Source organism: Pseudochaenichthys georgianus, chromosome 8 (assembly GCF_902827115.2).
Source record: "Pseudochaenichthys georgianus chromosome 8, fPseGeo1.2, whole genome shotgun sequence".
NCBI classification, from domain to species: domain Eukaryota; kingdom Metazoa; phylum Chordata; class Actinopteri; order Perciformes; family Channichthyidae; genus Pseudochaenichthys; species Pseudochaenichthys georgianus.
In genome coordinates, this window is record NC_047510.2 from 29,219,360 (window position 1) to 29,240,336 (window position 20,977).

Consider the following 20,977-nt stretch of genomic DNA (forward strand, 5'->3'; position numbering starts at 1 on the left):
CTATCAAACATGTCTGGTATTCTGCAATAGACGGCAACAGATGTTTTGTTATATTTGCAAATGCTATTCAACACCTGTCAGATTGTTGTACTTTGTAGTTTTCAGTTATCTACTAATTAGCTCTGACCCCTTTTTTATAAACGACAAATTCAGCCTGTGATTTATCAGACTTCATACAAGTGCCACAAAAAAAGTGCAGGACGTTTTAAACAGACTTTGATTTGTAAAAGCAATGGTTCGCCTGTAGCCTTTGCACATGAATGACATTTGCTCCGTTTCATTATTTCAAATACAAATGTTGCCCAAATCTGGCTTATATCCGGCTCTAAAAATAAAGTAACTCTTCTTCAGAAAGCAGTGAATGTGTCCAATTGATGAGTGCAGGATCAGATCACAGGATTGGATTAAACAGAAATAAGTGGCTTTTTCTTCATCCCACTCCAGTAGAATCCCCTTAATTTGCTATTAGAAATAGACTAGTTTGTGTCCTTGTTTCCTTGACTTCACGTGGTTGGTTATATTCTTTAATTTGCATCTTAATTGTAATGCTTTTTGTTGTTGATTTGATGACTGTGAACAGCCTCAGTAACACCCTAACCCAGAGTCTTGATCCTGACCCTGATCTCTGCAGTGGACAACCAGCACATGCTGCACTACATCAGGGATAAGACGGCGGTGCCATATTTCAGTAACTTGGTCTGGTTCATCGGCAGCCACGTCATCGAACTGGACAAGTGTGTGCAGACGGATGAAGAGTGAGTGCCGCTAATCTTCTCACAGTGTAATTCCCACTGAGGTCACTAGAGGTCGGGCATCTCTTTGCTATGTCACTGTTATCCTGGAGCTCAGTAGAGGACTTGTATTTGACTTGATATGTATTCAAGGGCCTGGTGAATTGTTAACATTGTATTGTCATGTACTTTAATTTTCACTAAAAATTGCTTATTTTTCGCAGCTTTCAGTCACAAGAAAGGTTTTTGGAATCTGGGAATCTCCTGCTAAATCAAGATGGCATGTGTGTTACAATAGAGCACAACAAAGTGTACAGGTCATAACTTCTAGCCGTGCTTTAGGTGTTTTTGGTTCTTGATCATTTCACAAACCAATAGAGCAGATTGACCTCTTTACTTAATAATGTCTGTGTCTGTCTTTGCTGACAGACATCGGAACAGAGGGAAGTTGAGTGACCTGGTGGCGGAGCACCTGGACCACCTGCACTACCTGAACGATATCCTCATCATCAACTGTGAATTCCTTAATGATGTGTTGACCGACCACCTCCTCAACCGCCTGTTCCTGCCCCTCTACGTCTACTCTTTGGTTATCCCTGAAACGGTATGTCAACCTCGCATCTACGGTAAATACATTAGGGTACATTGATGTGATGTGACACCAAATGATAAGCACAGGACGTGTTCAAACTTGGCCTAACATACAAAACCGCTGGTACCGTCCATTTTACATGAATATCTTTCCAGCTTCATGATTTGTTTTGCCTCATTATGAACTCATTTCCCTGTTCATTTCATTTTTTTTACAACTACTAGCTACAGATCTGCTTTTGTGTGACATTGACTGACCTTACATCTTTTTCTCTGCCTTATTAGTCTGAAGAGCGAAAGATCAACCCTCAGGTGTCCCTCTACCTGCTGTCTCAAGTAAGCAACACACACATCGGATGCTGTCTACCAGCCATCACTAAAGCACAGGAATATTTCTGGTTGGATGTTTATCTGCCAGCCATTCTGCCTATTTGTCATATGGATGAATTCCTGTCAGACGATGAACATTATTATGCTCAAAGATAAACACAGAAACATTTTTACCACTCTGGAAAATGTTATGTAAATGTCTCCGGTTCTGAAACGGATATTAAATCCTTAATTTAAGTTTTCACTGTAAGCTAAACCTGTTTAATGAGATAATTGACCTTACTTCAAAGCATGATTTTGAAATGTAAAGTGTGCTGTTCAAACGTTTATTTGATATGCATTGCAAATGAATTGAAAAGCATATCTTTGAGCATATTTGTGAGGGTCATTGGTTTGTACAGAGAAAGACATTTAGGAATGTTCTAAATATATTTGATGCTTGAGTTTAAATCATTTTCAGTGAACACTTTTTGTGTTGTAATACTTAATTGTGTATGTCTGTGTTTCCCAGGTGTTTCTGATCATCCACTACCACCCGATGGTCAACGCTCTGGCCGAAGTGATTCTCAACGGAGACCTGTCTGTCTTCACCCCTCAGACGGATATTCTCAGCACACACAAGAACACGGTATTGGACACACACCTACGCACTCATTTGTTACACATTCAAACATAAACACTTCTTACTAGGGATGCCAGTGATTATTCGATTATTCGTTACAGTCTCCATAATCGAATATGCGAGCTTCCCCTCCAACGAAAATATCTTCCCTCCGTAGTATTTTGATCATTTGCTAATAATCAATCAGATCGATGGATTCCAGAGTAGAGGAAACTTTAAAGGCCTTTTTCTCAAAATGATGACTCGGTGACAGTCATTATATAATGTGACATATTTCGCTTAATATTTGGAGTACAAAAAAACAATCATGATATCATTAGAAAGCTAGGAATATCCTCTTTCTAACAGTGTACACAACTGAAAATGTGTCTTCGGGTCAATGCGACTGATTTCGATAGAGCAGGTCACATATTATTTTTAAAAATCGATTTTATTTATATAATTTTTAATTATTATTTATGTTTTCTTTTCTTTTTTCTGGCTTAGTTTCAACCAAAATATAGACTAATGCTAATAATAGTAATAGTATTAATAATTGTAAATGGCCATTAGTCACACCACCAGTTTGTTTTACTGTAAACTTGGAGGAAGCCTGCGTGCAGAGCAGACTGCTGCTGCAGCACGCTACACACCGACCCCACCCCCACCCCCCCCCCTCCCTCACACGTGCGACTAAAGATGAACAAAGCGGCAGCCGGCAGGTAAAAAGAGTTCCTCCTTGTGGAACTACTTCGAACATACAAGTCCAAAGGAAGTTAAATGCAAGCTCTGCGAAAAGACGTTGGTCTATCACAGCTCAACCTCAACAACGCGTTTTGAGTGCATCCATTTGAAGATGCACGCACAATTTATTTATTGCAATGCTGCTGCGATTATTATTCGCCAGGGCTGCCGAATAATCGATTTTGGTCATGGTCAGTTTCTGGCAACCCTACTTCTTACTGAACCATCATACAAAAATTGCAATATACAAAAAATAAAACACATCAGGCTGCACATTGTGATACATTGTCACTCTAGAGCAGGGGTGCCCACACTTTTTTGGCTGGTGAGCTACTTTTGAAATGACCACCTCACCGAGGTCTACCAACCAAAAATAAAATCCCAAATTGCAAGGGTTGCTGAATAACACGTTTTATTTATACATGGGAAAATAGGGCTGCAACAAACGACTCATTTGATAACCGATTAATCTATTGATTAATTAAACGATGAATCGACTATTCGGACTATTACTGTATGCCTTGCACAATTTCTCAAGCGCTCTTATTTAGCCATCAACTTTTAGATTTAGCTTGAGGTTGTTTTAGGCATGTGGAAACTAACAATGAAGACAATAAAGATGAATACTTAATTCAAAAATACATATATTATTAAATTAACTTAACAAATTGTGAACAAAATTAACAATTTTTTTTTATTAATTAAATAAATAATATTTCACATCAAAAGAAACAACAATGTTTTAACAAATCGTATTAAATAATCTGATGACAGAACTGTAAACAGAATAGCTGAAACTTTAACAAAATAAAGAGTAACTCTGTTACCTCTAATCATTAACCCATGCTTGTATTTGTGTTAACTCCGTGTGTTGCTGACGTGGAAACGTTACTCGTGGATGGGGGGGCTACAGAGTTACTAGAAAGACAGTCGAACCCGGTGCATTCCTCCGTCTGAATGTGGAGCACCGTTGCTAAATGTTTAGACAAGTTGCTCGTGTTACCGCCCTTAGCTAAACACTCTAGGCAAGGAGCATTGTCCACCTCAAGACGGGTAACATTTAACCACACCTTGGAGCGCTTCTCTCCGCCGTGTGTTGCTGCATGTAGCAGCCGCGTGTGTGTAAACTGCCCCGCCCCCTCGCACACAGACGGGAGAGAGAGATCTCGTCTGGATTGGAAAGGTCGAAAATACACCGACCAGAGACGCATTTGTTTGTGACATCACAAACAAATATTCTTCCCCCCATTCTGGGTGGAAGTGGTATGTCTTTAGCTTTTGGCTCGGTCCCGCACTCATTTTGTTGTTTGTCTCTTTAACTTAATTTGAGTTTTCCCGGCACTTGACTGATTTTGTATCGCTTTGCATTCTGGGTTAACAGACTGGAAAGCGATAGGTCGCTTTTTCTGTCAAGTAAACTCCTGAATTAAGTGGCAGAGAGGCCAACGGAGGAGGGATCAAAACCTGTTTTGTCTGTTTTAACGGAGCTGGATTTTTTTTTTATGAATGACTCGAGATCTACCAGCATTGCCCCCGCGGTCGACGTACTGGGCACCTCTGCTCTAGAGGGTGTCAAACTCAAGGCCCGGGGGCCAAATCCGGCCCGCAAGAGCTTGCAAAGAATATAATACGTTTATTATAAGGTCACGTGCCGCTTTACAGGAGCACCATAAACTACATGTCCCACAATGCATCTCATTTTGTGAGATGCTCACTGAAGAGACTTGCAATTACTTACTAGATTTATGCTTTCAGGCGTAGTTAATTATGAAGTTATTACCATATCCGATAATAATCCAATGCAGAGGAAATGTTGTAAAATAATACATTATTTTATATATATATATATACATTATGTATATTTATATAGTCGTAAAGTTACCACCGGCCCTTTGAGTGCAACCATAATTCTAATGTGGCCCGTGATGAAATTGAGTTTGACACCCCTGCTCTAGAACATGCACACACACTTGGAGCACAAAAACAGACATACACACACCTACGCAGGCAACCGCATGGATACACACACACGCACGCATGCACACATGCGCACACACACACACACACACACACACACACACACACACACACGCACACGCAGGGGGCCAGAGTTCAAGAAGTGATCATGAGCTTGCAGGGTCATGGTTTTCTCCATGCTTCACACACATCAAGGCAGCCATATTATGCACATGTTCCCCTTTCTGGTTTTCTTTACCTGTTTGAAACACTCTTTCCTTTGATTCAAGCTTTCTTCCATCCAAGCCTTGGATTGAACCGTCTTTGTATCGTTTCTCTGTGTGTTTACATCTCTCTCTGTCAGTTCCCTTTTCTCCGTTAGTCTCTTTCTGTCTATCTCTCCCTCGTCTTCCCCGTATCTCCCCCACCTGATTCCCCTCACCTCTGATTTTCTAATTCTCTCTTCCTCACATTTTTTCCTCCTGTGATTCAGTTTCTCTTCCCCCTCGCCCCCTCTTCCGTTTCTTAATTCATTGACCACCTGTTTGTAAAAGCAGGCGGGTGTTCTGAACTTGTGAGTGTTTCTGAGAACCTGTGTGTGTGTGTGTGTGTGTGTGTGTGTGTGTGTGTGTGTGTGTGTGTGTGTGTGTGTGTGTGTGTGTGTGTGTGTGTGTGTGTGTGTGTGTGCGTGTGTGTGTGTGTGTGTGTGTGTGTGTGTGTGTGTGTGTGTGTGTGTGTGTGTGTGTGTGTGTGTGTGTGTGTGTGTGTGTGTGTGTGTGTGTGTGTGTGTGTGTGTGTGTGTGTGTGTGTGTGTGTGTGTGTGTGTGTGTGGCAAGAAGCAGCCTACCTTTTCAGTGAATGTGAGTTGAGGCGTGATGTCTTAACAGCGTTGGTGTACCACAACATGAGACCGCCGGCGCTTAACTAGCACCTTCCAGTTTTCACTTTGCCGCTCTTTTCTTCTCGTTTGAATTTCACAGACTTTAAAAGTGCCACGTGTTGCACTTATAAACAATAATGATTAGAAGAGAAGGGAACTGTATATAATATGTAGAATCAAATTGAAATGGTCTAACATAAAATACACCGGAGGAACAGAACAGATTCACCATCATTTAGTTTTAGTTTTTTGGATAAATGCTGATTTACTGTGTTAGTGCCGGTGTTCATGCGTTCTCTACTGATCAACTTGCAACATATTTTTCTTGCTCAAGGGACATTGTGTCCTTTTTTTATTGATTGAGTGTTCTCATACCTCTGATAATATACAGCATGTTTGAGGCTAATGGGACACCTGCATTTAGCACAGTTATTTCTTGTGGAAAAAGATTATTTTGATGATGAATAGATGATAATAATTTGAACAGAATTGTCTTTTCTTTTTTTACAAAGTGGATCTTACTTTGCCCCGTCAGATACACACTGTTGTGTTATTGTTTGATTTATCGTACGTGACACACACACTGATCAGGCCTGGGTTCTGGCTGCACAGGTGGTCGAAGGATACTTCCTGTTTGTCTGTGATGTGGCAGGAAATTAGGTCACATGATGGAACAGTGACAGAACTGCCTCACTAACCCAAATCTCTTTCCTGGAAGTCTTTTTTTTTTCTTTTTCGATCTCCTCTCTCTCCTTCACGTGTTTTCTTGCAAGTGCACCAGTTAGATACATGATGTCACCATTTGCATATCTCAGTGTGTATTTACTGTATCTCTGTCAAATGCAGCTGTTTCAGTTGTGTGCATTTATAAGAATATCATCGACCTGCTTAAGGTGCCCTGATTTCTTGTGCTGCTGGGTGTGTTGGTGCAGATGTTCGCCTTCATCTTTATGATGTGTGTGTGTAAGTAGGATGGCCCAGAAGATAAGCGGTTTACCAGAACATAGACGGCAAACAGGTGCAACACACACAAGTGCGAATGCTGGTCTGTGGTTTTTATCTGACTATCAGCAGCTACGGAAAAATCCTAATTGCTCAGATGTAACTGATACACATGTCTGTTTTTGCTTGGGTGGCAACAGAAATAATTAAAATACTTATTCTGTTGAAATAGCTAGCTAAGGCGTTAAGCTTTAATTATGCTTAAAGTGGACCTATTAAGCTATATTGGAAACATATATTGTAGGGCCATACCTATACAAAACATGTCTGAAGTTTTTTGCTTAAAATACCAAACAGATCACCCATTGTAGCCATGCCTCATACTGCTCATACCCCTCTTTTGCAGCCCTGTTAGAGAAATGCAGATTTTGGGTCCTTAGCTTGAAACAAAAAAAAAGAGGAGGCGGAGCTAATGCCTGATCAGAATTCTACTGGAGATAAAGTTAAATTCTGCTGTGATAAAACGCCATCCTGTTTAAACCACATCAAAGATTATTTCTGAAACAGTATGGAGCTAAAATGCTTTTTCTCTTGAAGGTTTATCACAAGGTGAGTTCCTTTTTTTATTTCCTGCTATTTAAACACATGTGCTCTATAGTACAGGTTAGCTCTGAGTGTTAGCGAGGCTTGCTAATGTAAACAAAGACGAGATTACGTCCAAAACACGTCAGGCATTGTTTCTGATGGCAACTTTCTGTGGGTCCGCTGCCGATTTGACGTCAGATCGGCAGCAAATCTGTATCCGCTCGTTGTACACCTGTTTTTAAAAGATTTGGGTATGGAGGAAAAGAGAGAGGGTTTTATTTTCTGACGCTGCGTGAGTTCCCCGACGCACCGGGGACACATATTTATGTATAAAAGACATCACAAAGTGCATTTTGCATGATAGGTCCCCTTTAATCTAAAAATAGGTTTGACTAAATCTGTCCATCATTATCAAATTTTTCGCAATCCCAGCAGTGAATACTTTGGTGTGAACATCTCTCTTACGAGAACATGGGGGGGGGGGGAAGTCAAAGAGGAACTGGCAAGAGGGGGAATAAAATAAAGCTCCAGCAATCACGACCATCTGGCAATGAATCGCTTTATCTAGAGTAGCAGACTTGACCACTCTTGATTCACTCGGCACACATTTCCTTCCAGTAAGTATGTGAGTAGAAACTGCGGCTGTTCTTGGCACATGATGAGGATGTATGGCGTTATTTTTGTGCCTCCATCCTGAGCACGCAATGAAACATTTTGAGCATAGAAAATGTTATTGAGATCGCAATTTAACATTTTTGAGCACAGACAAATATATTTTGCAAGCACAATTGACTCTAAGCGGTTAGCATGGAATTATTTTAAATCCACCTTCTTGGCTATATGTGACAAGCATGCTCCTTTTAGGACATCTAGGATAAGCGGTAAAGACAACCCCTGGTTTAATGATTCTATATCCTCTCTCATTCGACAGAGAGACACTGCCTGGGCTAAAGCAAAGAAATCGAATATTCCATTAGATTGGAATCTGTATAGGACATTAAGAAACAAATGCACTAAGCTGATTAAAAACTGTAAATGTGCCTACTATCTTAATGCAATACATGACAATTTGAATAACCCTGCAAAGTTTTGGAAACTTGTTAAATCCTCCTCAGGTTCTATCACTCCAAACAGCCTTCCTGATCTCTTAAGGGTAAATCAGAGTGAAATCAAGGGCAAAATGGATATTGCAGACAGCTTTAATAATCATTTTATTTCTGCTGGCTCAATCTTTGATTCTAGCAACTCAGGGATGATCGCTGCAGAAGGAGAGCCAGGTCCTCCGCCACTTGACCCTGATCAACTGTTCACCTTTGCCCCCATCTTGACCTCTCAGGTTCACAAAGCTTTAATGAGCCTAGATGTAAAGAAATCTTCAGGCCCAGACAAGATAGAGCCGTTCTTCTTCAAAGTTGCTGCAGGTCTGATTGCAGAACCCATAACCTCTATTCTGAATCTCAGTCTTTATGCTGGTGAATTACCTAGCTCATGGAAGTCGGCCATGGTTCTCCCCTTGTTAAAGGGCGGAGACCCCTCTGACCTAAATAATTATCGCCCTATTTCCAGACTGTCTGTAATGGCCAAAGTCTTTGAATCTCTTGTAAACGAACAACTGAAAAAGTTTCTAACTGACCATAATATTCTTAGCGAGTCTCAGTCCGGCTTCAGATCAGGCCATAGTACTACTTCAGCGGCTATGCTAGTCTCAAATGACATCATTGAAGCACTAGACAAGAAAAAACACTGTGCAGCATTGTTTGTTGATCTGTCTAAAGCTTTTGATTCTGTGGATCATGCATTGCTACTGCAGAGGCTTGGCTGCATAGGTCTTGGCAAAATGGCTTTGAGCTGGTTTAAAAACTATCTATCTGAAAGAACTCAGTGTGTCTCAGTAGAAGATTATACCTCAGCTGCTCTTACTATAAACAAAGGTGTTCCACAAGGCTCTATTTTGGCCCCTGTCTTATTCTCCATCTTTATAAATGAACTAGGAAATGGGATAAACCCAGCACGGTTTCATTTATACGCCGATGATACAGTTGTTTATACAGTGGCTTCCTCTTTAACTCAGGCTATAGAGCTTCTACAGGATGCTTTTAATACACTGCAACACTCCTTGCTAAGGCTAAGACTGGTCCTTAATGCAAAAAAGACCAAGTACATGACCTTCTCTCGCTCTCGAGCTAATACAGCTGTCCCTCCGATTCTTACACTGGAAGGGACATGCCTTGACAAAGTAGCATCCTACAAATATCTGGGCATATGGATTGATGAAAAGATGGCCTTTGATGTTCATATTGGGAACCTACTGAGAAAACTTAGACCTAAACTGGGCTTTTTCTTTCGTTTAAGGAAATGTTTCCCGTCTGAAGCCAGGAAGAGAATTGTGCAGAGTTCCTTTCTGTCTGTATTAGACTATGGCGATGTGATCTATATGCATGCTTCTTCCTCCCTGCTTAAAAAGCTGGACTCTGCGTACCATACTGCTATACGTTTTGTAACGGGTGCAGGCTCTCGCACCCACCACTGCACTTTGTATCAGTCCTTAGGATGGTCCTCTCTGTACCAAAGAAGACAATCACACATGTTGATTTTTATCCTTAAGTCATTGCTAGGTAAGCTGCCCTTATATATCTCCAGACTTCTGTCATTTTATACTTGCTTTTTTAATACTAGACGAGCAGCAAATGGGATGCTTTTAAATGTTCCTTTGATGCAGTCAGAGCTTGGTAAAGCTGCATTCTCCCACTATGCTCCCTTTTTATGGAATACGCTGCAAGTAAAACTTTGTCTAGAGGCACTTCCTACTGTAAATGCTTTTAAAGGTATGCTACGATTAGCCCTTCATGAAACATGTAACTGTTTTACCTGATGCTATTGCTGATGTGATTATGCTTCTTGCCACTGCACAAATGGCCTTCTGTATTTATATTTGAATTGTATGTTTTTTTTGTTTAATGCCTTTGTTTTATGTTGAAACTTGTTGTGTGCCATGTTGGTCAGGACTCCCTGGAAGAAGAGATCTTGTATCTCAATGGGACATTCCTGGATAAATAAAGGATAAATAAAAAAAAAATAAAAAATAAGCCCTCTCACAAACTCCTGCTCCGTGCGCAAGCAGACCGCTGCACGCGCTCGCCCTCCCTTTCTCTCCCTCGCTCAACTTCTCCACCCTGTGTGCGCTCAGGTTTGCCTGCGTGCTCGCTCAAGTTGGCACAGCGTTACAAATGTGCCACAAAACCAACCAATCTGAGAACTCGAGAAAGTCAATTCTGATTGGCTGTTTTGTCTCCAATCATATCTTCTATCTGAGATACGGAAAGAGAGGGATTTTAGGTTGCCATCAAGTTTGGCCAGACTAATACATGTCTATTGTTAAATCAATGAAAACCATTCCCAGTTAAGAATTAGATATTAATTATTAATGCCATAAATGATTACATATTTAGTTTCTTTATTTCTCCAGTATGTTAGCTGTCAAACATAAGTTAAATCCATTTCTCACTTAATCTAAGAATGTACTTAACCCACTAAAAGGATTTATTCTCAAATAATCGTGGAATTACGTTGCAAGAACAATAACTCATCTCTCGTTCAGATTAATGTGGTCGTTTTTTATTTTTTACTTCTTTGCGAAACGTGTCAAATGCAGTACTTGGGTTGCCGTACGTAGCTCATCATCATCATACTGGATGAATAAGAAACTGTAAATGTATGCAATCATTTATGGCATTAATAATGAATATCTAATTCTTAACTGAATGAGAGCCTGAGCGCACACAGGGTGGAGGTTGAGCGAGAAAGAGAAAGAGAGGGAGAGCACGTGCAGCGGTCTGCTTGCGCACGGAGTTTGTGTGTGTGTGTGTGTGTGTGTGTGTGTGTGTGTGTGTGTGTGTGTGTGTGTGGGTGTGTGTGTGTGTGTGGGTGTGTGTGTGTGTGTGTGTGTGTGTGTGTGTGTGTGTGTGTGTGTGTGTGTGTGTGTGTGTGTGTGTGTGTGGTGGTTTGTCTTCGCCTAACAAGGAAAGTGAAACAGGGCCACCTAGTTTCATAAAGATACCTCTTATTTATTTTCCTCTTAACAAAGTTGAATCTTTTTTCTACAACTGAAGCCATATGACCTTGGTATTCAGTCTCATATGCACACATGCACCTAAATAGTTAATCAACCTTTCTTTTTCTCTTTTTCTTTTTTTTTCTTCCAAGATCACAATGTTCAGTCACATTTTTGTGTTGCCTGTTGTGTTGACGCCTCAACAGTTCATGGTTTTCCAAGTGTACCTTTCAGGTTACCGAGAATACGTAGTTAAATGGGCACTGATGATTGCTCAGAAACGTAAGAGCTTTGAGAGGGTCTTTGTGATGGGTCGCCATAATGACCTTTGGTTATAACTCAAAAAGTTCATATTCCTTTTACATTAAAAAAAAGTATAATCTAATCAGATAAAGGGGCATGGACCGTTTTACTAAGCTCAATATAAACTTCAGCACATATGCACCGCTGAAGTTAGGTACCCTTTTATTATTTTTCAGAAATATGGTAATTCTACGGTAAGGCAAGGCAAGGCAAGTTTATTTATATAGCACTTTTCGACGCAGGGTAATTCAAAGTGCTTTACAAAAAAGAAATGAAAGACATTAAGCATTAAAAAAGAAAAGCTAATAAAATAAACATTAAGGAAAATACATGGATAAAAGTATGTGTGTGTGTGTGTGTGTGTGTGTGTGTGTGTGGTGTGTGTGGGTGGGGTGTGTGGTGTGTGTGTGTGTGTGTGTGTGTGTGTGTGTGTGTGTGTGTGTGTGTGTGTGTGTGGGTGTGTGTGTGGTGTGTGTGTGTGTGGTGTGTGTGTGTGTGTGTGTGTGTGTGTGTGTGTGTGTGTGTGTGTGTGTGTGTGTGGGTGTGTGTGTGGTGTGTGTGTGTGTGTGTGTGTGTGTGTGTGTGTGTGTGTGTGTGTGTGTGTGTGTGTGTGTGTGTGTGTGTGTGTGTGTGTGTGTGTGTGTGTGTGTGTGTGTGTGTGTGTGTGTGTGTGTGTGTGTGTGTGTGATAGGCACGAGATATGGGCACATCAGTGATATGTGTGTTTTTCTGTATGCATTCATGCTTATGCTAATTCATGTGTGTCTGTTTTTGGCATGCACTTCTGCCAGTAAAGGGTACAATTTTTAAATTACTTCGAGGCAACAGGACTGTTTCATCTAAGTGTTAAATACACCCCTCCCATTCTCTTTCTCCCTTCTTGAGAACCATTATATGCCTTTTATAATCAGCAAGTATAGTTCTGTGGATCGTAGGTTCGAGTCCGGCTTGCGCCTCCTAATGTTTTATCTCACTCTTTTAACACTGTCATTCTCCAATAAATGCTAAGCTGACTCGAAATGTATTTAAAAAACAAAAACAATTTGTATTGTCACTTCCAAGCATCTAATGTCTTTCCTAGGCCCATAACTTTGACCCAGTTTATCAGTTTGTACGATGAGCACCTGCAGCCTTGGGTGCTGTGCTCTCAGTGCTGTGTCTCCCTGCTCCTGCCTGTTGGTGGCAGCTGATAGAGGTGTTATGGCTTCATCTTGTTATGCACAATGTTGATTATTCTCTCAGAACTAGCTACATGCATGGGTCTGGGGGAGAGATCTTCAGAATTGGTTTGATAACCGCTGTGACACCTCGTGGCGGCAGCACATGTCTCCGGCCGAAGCTCCAAATAAACCGTCAGTGTTTGCCATCAAAGCTCCTGCTCTTCCCGTGTCTCTCTGAGTCCTGTCTCCATTGCTTCAGAAGTTTCCATCACACCACTTACTAACACACGCGCCTCTCTGTCCCCCCCCCCCCAGGCCGGTGCAGGAGCGGTGCGGTGCTTCACGAAGCCCTCGGAGTCTCTGGAGCGCTCCCTGGAGCTGTCCCGCCAACGCGGCCGCAAGAGGACTCAGAAGAGGCCAAACTACAAGAACCTGGGCGAGGAGGAGGACGACGAAAGGGCTGGGGCAGGAGGAGGAGCGGAGGAGGGCTGGGACGACGACAGCAGCAGCAGAGGAGGAGAGAGAGAGGGAGGCAGGGAGAAGGGCAAAGGTACAGAGGGAGTAGGAGGAGGAGGTGATAGGAGCTCTAAGGGAAGCAGAGCGAGTGGGGAGACGGCGGAAGGTGAGTGAGGTGTTTGTCAGTGTGTCGTTACTCCCATCAATCTGACACAGTCTCCCATAATGCACCCCTGGTTACCCAAAAGCCACCACAGCAGCAGCCCTCGTCTCAAAACAAAAAGAAAGAGAGAAACTAACTCTTTAGAAGAACTAAAACTGTTTCTCTAAATGTGCTTCACTCCTCAATAAGCTGCTTTTTTGCTTTTCATTTTGAGTGCTTAATTCAGTGTGCACATGACTACAACAATTACAATGTGAAGCCTGTTGTTCAACAGTAGGATAGATTTCCATGAAACGCTTGATTCCTAAAAAAAAGGAAGTGTTAAAAACAAATGATCAACAAGTGTTAAAATTGAAGAAGGCTGACTAAAAATAAAAACGTAATAAAAGCAATTTATCCAAAACTTCCTCTTTTGGCTAGTTTTGAGATGAGGCCTTCCTTTCTCTGCTGTTTGGCACCTGTCAATTTCCCCACGGTCACCAAGGCTACCACTTGTCCAACACAATCTCCATGGCAAACAACCATTTCCACGGTGACACACCATCCATCCTGTGCTCCTCACCTCTCCGCCTGTCTTTCACTCCTTCGCCATGTGCATGTGTGTGTGTGTGTGTGTGTGTGTGTGTGTGTTTGTATCTGTGTGTTTGTGTGTGTTACGTAAACGGGTGTCAGTTTCACTCATCTGAAATGGTTCCTTCTGAGCTTAGACTGCATAGACACCTCAGGTCTCTCTTCATTAGTTCTGAAGGTGTACCGTGTTTTGACAGGCAAACAACACCGTGGGCTGCATAGCGACGGGGAGTTTCAAAATGAGACATTTACCATTTAGGGGAGGAAAAGCTACACCCACCCTAATGATCTGATTAATAAGAAAAGAGATAACATCAGAAACGTGTTGAAGGACAGATTGTAACTTAGATGACATGCTGTATCATTATATTCTAACATGTTTATGCTATTAAAGATGTCCATTGAAATCATTTCTTTGGTCCTTAATCACTAATAAGGAAACATACTGTTGGCTCTTTTCTGTTGCCACATTTCATATTTTTTGAAGGGTGAGAAGGAAGCACTCCAGGCTTTACATTCACACTCACTGGTTCAAACATCCCATTTGTGTCTTCATAGCTATGATGTGTGTTTTTGTTGAGGATGTGTGATAAGCATGAATTTACAACGTGTGTGTGTGTGTGCGTGTGCGCGTGCACAGAGATCGAGATGGTGGTGATAGAGAAGTGCAAGGTGTCGGAGCTGACGGAGCAGAACATCACTGATGAGGAGAAGACGGCTGCAGCCACCCGCACACACACACAGAGGAGCAGGTACGCACACATCTCAACGCACACAACTGTGATATTCGTCTAGAGGCGGAAAGAACTGAAATAATGAGTGTTTTACTGACATATATCTCCTCTCTGCAGACCGTTCTTAGACATGGTGTACAGTGCTCTCGACTGCACCACCGACGACTACCACGCCCTGTTCGTCCTCTGCCTGCTTTATGCTGTCTCTCACAGCAAAGGTGGGACTATCTTTTTATTTCACTTATGTGCATTAGTTTTGTAGGTTATCGTGGCTCATTCTAGAAACCTAATGAATAAGGTTAAGTGGCAGGTGCTTCTATCATATCCATTACCAACACATTTATATCAACGGGAAACCAACTAATGTTAAAAATGATCCTGTTTAATGCAACACAGAACTATGAACCTAACCTACACCACCTCTCTGTTTGTTGTTGTTATTAAAGTTTGTATTTATGAACATACATTGTACATAGCTCACATGGTACAGCATACAGAAAGAAGAAGGTCAGGCTACAAAACATGTTAGTTAAGTGTTCCTGGTTAAAAGAAAAGAGAAAAATACAAAGGTGTACGATTACCAATCAGACACGACAGCGATCATAAAATAAAATAATAACAACAAATGATGCTTGATTAGAATAATTGTACAAAGGCCCTTTTGTGAGAGTCCTACAGTCAGGCTACTAGTCAGAGGTCAGGTATTCCACAAAGTAATCCCAGCTTCCTTGAACCACAGGTCCTCTCCCCCTCTTGCCAACATAACCTCATATGATGCTGTTGCACTCTTCAGAGCCTTCCATTCGTTAAATGTTGGGATTGTGGGTGCTTTCCAGTGTCTCAAGCTGAGGTTATCCGACCATTACAACTGAATGGGCACTTTTTGTCAGTTTTGGAATTTCAGGCATAAATGTGGGGATAGGGCAAGGATATTCCTACCCATGCATGCCTCTAAGAATTAGAGCCACCGTCAGTTTTATTGGTAATTCTACCAGGTTAAAATATATATTTTTGAGTAGAAAACATGACTGAAGACAAGCGTATTATAATCTGTAAACCACAGTATCAAAGTTTATGCCACCAAATGCAATGAAACTTGCAGGTATAAACCGAGGTCTTCTGGAGCGTCTGCAGCTGCCGGTCCCTGACCAGGAGAAGAGCTGCTACAGCCTGGTGCTGGTGGAGAGGCTGATCAGAGTGATAAGCCAGGCATCACAGCCAGGTAACACACACACGCACGCACAAACACACAATGACCTGCCTTTGATTGTAATTTAAGATAATAAAACAATGTTGATAGGTTTTTAATGTAAGCAGCCACATGTGGTCATTTCAGTGGGTTGCCTTAACTTCCCTCTTGGCAAATAAATTGTAGTACTACTGTGTTTGATTTTGTATATGGTTATTGTTATCTTTGTGTATGTTTTTAAATTGGTTCCAAGTAAAATCCTAAATCAGAAAGCCTTATTCAGGAATTGTCAAACAATAACTTGACCAAGCTGGTTGTCCTCTTTTAAGTCTGGTTATGAATTACAATCACCGAAATATGTTGCAGCAAGTGACTTTCATTATTCATTTGGTATTCTCATTGAGACCTGCTGTCACTTTGTCGTGTGTGTGTGTGTGTGTGGTGTGTGTGTGTGTGTGTGTGTGTGTGTGTTGTGTGTGTGTGTGTGTGTGTGTGTGTGTGTGTGTGTGTGTGTGTGTGTGTGTGTGTGTGTGTGTGTGTGTGTGTGTGTGTGTGTGTGTGTGTGTGTGTGTGTGTGTGTGTGTGTGAAGATGGTAAAGTGCGACTGGCTACGCTGGAGCTGTGCTGCCTGTTGTTAAAGCAGTCGGTGCTGTCTGGAAGCCAGTGCATCATCAAAGACGTTCACCTGGCCTGCCTGGAGGTATGCTACACTCATACGTACGGTCCTGTCAGCGTTAAATATGTGTCAAACAATTAAAATAGATAAAGATGGTGATCGTATTCAACAGACTTTCAGTAAGCGACATCAATTAACATTCATGTCCGAAATGGAGTCGTCTTACCCCCATCTAAACGAATCAAAGACTCAGTATAATCACATAAACCAACTCTCTGCACCCCCACGCAGAAATAGGTTTTCAAACGTTCTGTTATTGATTTCTTCCTCCCAATCCTTTTCACAAAGCCGCCTCACAAGACGTGCCTGCACACACTTCAAGGTTTAGTTCCAACAAAACGCTGTTTCTAATTAAATTATTAATTATATATATTTATATTATAATTTAAATTATTTTGAAGTTATAACCACGCCTTTTTTCCAAGATCATGATCCACACACACACACACACACACACACACACACACACACACACACACAACACCACACACACCATACCACATGGATCTATACATATAAAGTTATCACTTCCACAGAACCCTAATGTGCACAGCTTTAAATTAGTGCAGCTTCATCATGACCTAAGACATTTTCCAGCAACAACCAACCGTTTCCTGTTCTTCTAAACTACTCCTTATCCTAACTTGTCACGTCATTAACGGTTGTCTCCTCCTTATTTACTCCCTCTTGACTCCTCTTCCTCCTCTGCTCTCATGCTTCACGCCTGGCTTGCGCAGAAACCCTTTTGTTCCTCTTCCTTCTGAGAATTGTTTTATTTCCTCGTCTCTCACTTCAGGGTATCTTTAACACCTTCTCTTTCTCTGCAGTCCTCTCTTCTTTCTTAACAGGACTTACAGGAAGTGGTCTGATCTGACTTAATAGAAAGTCCACTTGAAATCTGACCATCGTTCTTATTACAACAATTAGAAATAGTTTTTCAAGTTGATTTGATATTTGGTCATAACAGTGGTTCTAAGTTGTATATTTAAGGCATGAAGTGAGCTATTGCTTTTATAAAACGGTTACCAAGTGTGGCAATATGAAAACAAAATAAACACTCTAATTTAAATATTTTTTATTAGTAAATAATGATGTTCAAAATAAAATAGTCCCTCCGTTGCCTTCTGCACGAAACATAGGTGGTTGCTATGCAACAACACTAACAGCTAGCGAACATATTAGACAGAGAGCATTGATCCATTATTTGGCTATTTATTTACATTAATGTGTATGTTGCCGTTTATTGTGCACCCACTGAAAAACTGTCCGGCATCAGTAGCATGGCTTACGTGGTTACTTGTATAGGTTGAGTTTGTACTAGGCTCAGGCTGTTGCTTGGCGTGGCGAGAATATTGCTCCACTTTCTCCGGTCCCCGAGATTCGGCTTCCAGTAGCTCTGGAGAGACCTTTCGCATCTGTGGCCACTAACGGTCATCATTTCTCCGGGGGTCGAAGTTAACCTTAAATGTTTCCATCTTAAGCTTTGTTAGTTAGTTAGTCTCGTAACGGACGTAATGTAACAGCTGTAACGGCTGTAGCTTTTTCTCTGACGCGGAGAGATATACGCTCATTATATCATGGCTAAGAACCAATCAGATTGCTTGATTTGACTTGTCCGTTTTATAATCTCATATATGGTGGTGGTATATAAGGGCAACAGAAGGTCAAATACACACTATTTCTTAAGGGACTAGAAATCAAGCTTAAGCTCCTAAAATAAAAAGTATTGGTGCATGGTTCCTGGCAATTTGTTTCCAGAGTCTTTTATTTTCACATGAATGAGGATTTAGATTTTTCCTTGCAATCCTTTCATACTGTTCACACTTCATGTTTGTGTTTTTAGGGTGGTAGAGAAGAAAGTCTGCATTTACTGCGGAGATTCTACAAGGTGAGTGTACACACACAGACACACACACACACACACACACACACACACACACACACACACACCACACACACACACACCACACACACACACACACACACACACACACACACTCGCTGTTTACGATAACCAGACACCTGCACTCACAGATAACCACCACTAACCTACATACAAGTTTTTCTTCCACCTGAACAAACTGTACATAAACACAACGCACAAGGGGGGCTTTTTAAGCGGTAACTGACGACTAGAAACACACTCAGAAAAGCAGACTGTCTACCGAATGATACTGAAGCCAAGTGAACAATAAAGGAACATATGTATAGTGACAGAGGTGAGCGGATGATCTGTTGTTAGGACCAGTTATTCCTCAGGTGAAAAGCTGAACCAGAATCTCACCGTTAAAGTGCTTTTGTTTGTATATGTGTAATCAAATCCCCTTTGTTATAACTGGATCCATGTCCCTGAAGGAGTAATGGGTCAAAGTGAAAGCATTGTCCGTTTCTCTTTGAGTATCTTTGGATGTATCAGTTTTCGAATCAGTCACAGGAGCTACGTCTGCCCTCATGACTGAAACACTTGGATCACCAGAGAGCAAAGTTCTGTTTCAGCATTCAGGGAAATATCGCTGCAGTCATCCTGCTGACTCCTAACTCAACTCATGAAGGAGGAGGTTTCCTGATGTTATTTGAAAAAGTTCATTTCTTAGAAATAGTTGTTGCTGTCATCATGATTTAAACCATTTTGACATCCTTATTCAACTTGTATTTTCTTTGATATCAATAGTATATGAAAACATAATTGGGATTATAGTGTAGTTCAAATAAACAGGCGAAATTATATCATTAACAAAAACAAGATGTTTCGATCGGATAATAATAATAACAGATTACATATGTATAGCGCCTTTCAAGGGACCCAAGGCCGCTATACATGGTGAACAAACAAACAATAACACAGATAACACAACGAACATTCGTCCGTCTTGAATCCCGAGAAAACATTGGATGTTTATATTGGAATTAATCTAAATATCCTGTCTTTCTATTGTAAATGTAGATCTTTAGTGATTTGAGTTTGTCTTTTTTAATGTCAAAATGTTATTCCATTAGCACTGCAGTCACCGATTTAAAAACACTTTCATAATTTCAGTAGTCAAGTGTCAGTGTAGCGGTGTCAAACAAGGAAAATGTTTTCAAATTGATAAAGTAGCTAATAATGACTCTGTAAAGAAAAGAAGGAATCAGCTAAACTATTATTTGAATAGGAAACCACTGATTTGCTGTTTTAATAAATTGTTACTTGGATTCATTTCACCAGGATTAACATATTTGGCATTTTATTTTAATGATAAGTCTGTTACTTCTAGCTGGAAGTTTCAATGTTCACTTTAATGTCAAGAGGAGCTGTTGATGAGTAGATACGTATCATACAAAGAAGAAACTAAATATGTCCTGTACACTTAGACGCTAAACGGTGCATTTCCAATCAACTCGTGTTTCCTGTCCAGTATTTCCTGTTGTGATTCAAAATGCCACATTGTTGATGTGACGTCATTTAGGAATTCCTCTCCCACAATGTGAGGATTTGTGCACAATGCTTGGAGTGACAAGTCAGGAAGAATTGTCCTGCGATAAGAAACAGCCTTATTTAAAGAGTCCCTCGTCTAGTGCATGCAAAGAGGAATATTGTAAGTCTAGATATATGACCTTGAACGCAAAGAACACCTACAGCATTATCCCCTCTGAAAAGGATGATTATCAGAGTGTCGTGAGAGAGCAAACATTTCTATCGACTGTTGTTTTTAAACTCTGCACGCACAGACCTGCATGGACAGATGAGTCAGGATTACCGTACTTTTCGGACTATAAAGCGCACCTGCATATGAGCCGCAGCAGCTAAATTGTCCGTCTGTCTTGCTCTCGTTCTGTCTCTCGGTTCCACTTTTACTTTGGCGCGCTACCTGTCTCACTCTTTTCCGGCCTCCAGCTTTTCCTGCTGGAGCCCGCCGCTTAAAGGTGGCGGGCGCGGACCGGTCATAGAGCCCATAGTGTTAAAGGTGGTTAATTGTACCTATAAAATCCATAGATTTAGGAGGTTCCCTAGTGGCCGTTAGCTGTACAAAAAAAATGGAGGGAAAAGTCGCGGTTTATAGTCCGAAAGTACGGTAATTGTAATTATAAGGTCTATTCAGATTATTCCGGAAATTGTAAAACATAAAAGGGGACTTGTGTTGAATTACCTTTCCTGTATCTCAATTTCAATGTTACGGTCTTTATCTTTACTTTCAGTAGTCCACCACGTAAAACATTCCAGAACAGTGTGTCGATGGAGCGGTTCAACTTGTCACAAAAGATGCCTTTGCTTAGTTTGACTTTATTCGCAGATCTTATTGTATAAATGCTTCGAAGTGTTCACAGCTGCTGAGTT

General features: G+C 41.1%; 1 protein-coding gene across 1 annotated transcript in view; it reads left to right on the forward strand.

Annotated features, from left to right (window-relative positions):
- Positions 1 to 20,977, forward strand: part of clec16a (C-type lectin domain containing 16A) — a 68,323-nt gene that overhangs the window by 9,336 nt on the left and 38,010 nt on the right. Inside the window, exons 6-15 of the mRNA XM_071203897.1 lie at positions 632 to 755; positions 1,161 to 1,335; positions 1,608 to 1,658; positions 2,164 to 2,280; positions 13,190 to 13,496; positions 14,704 to 14,815; positions 14,915 to 15,015; positions 15,900 to 16,019; positions 16,577 to 16,686; positions 18,506 to 18,550. Coding sequence (XP_071059998.1) covers positions 632 to 755; positions 1,161 to 1,335; positions 1,608 to 1,658; positions 2,164 to 2,280; positions 13,190 to 13,496; positions 14,704 to 14,815; positions 14,915 to 15,015; positions 15,900 to 16,019; positions 16,577 to 16,686; positions 18,506 to 18,550 — 1,262 coding nt within the window. The remainder of the gene's footprint in view (positions 1 to 631; positions 756 to 1,160; positions 1,336 to 1,607; positions 1,659 to 2,163; positions 2,281 to 13,189; positions 13,497 to 14,703; positions 14,816 to 14,914; positions 15,016 to 15,899; positions 16,020 to 16,576; positions 16,687 to 18,505; positions 18,551 to 20,977) is intronic.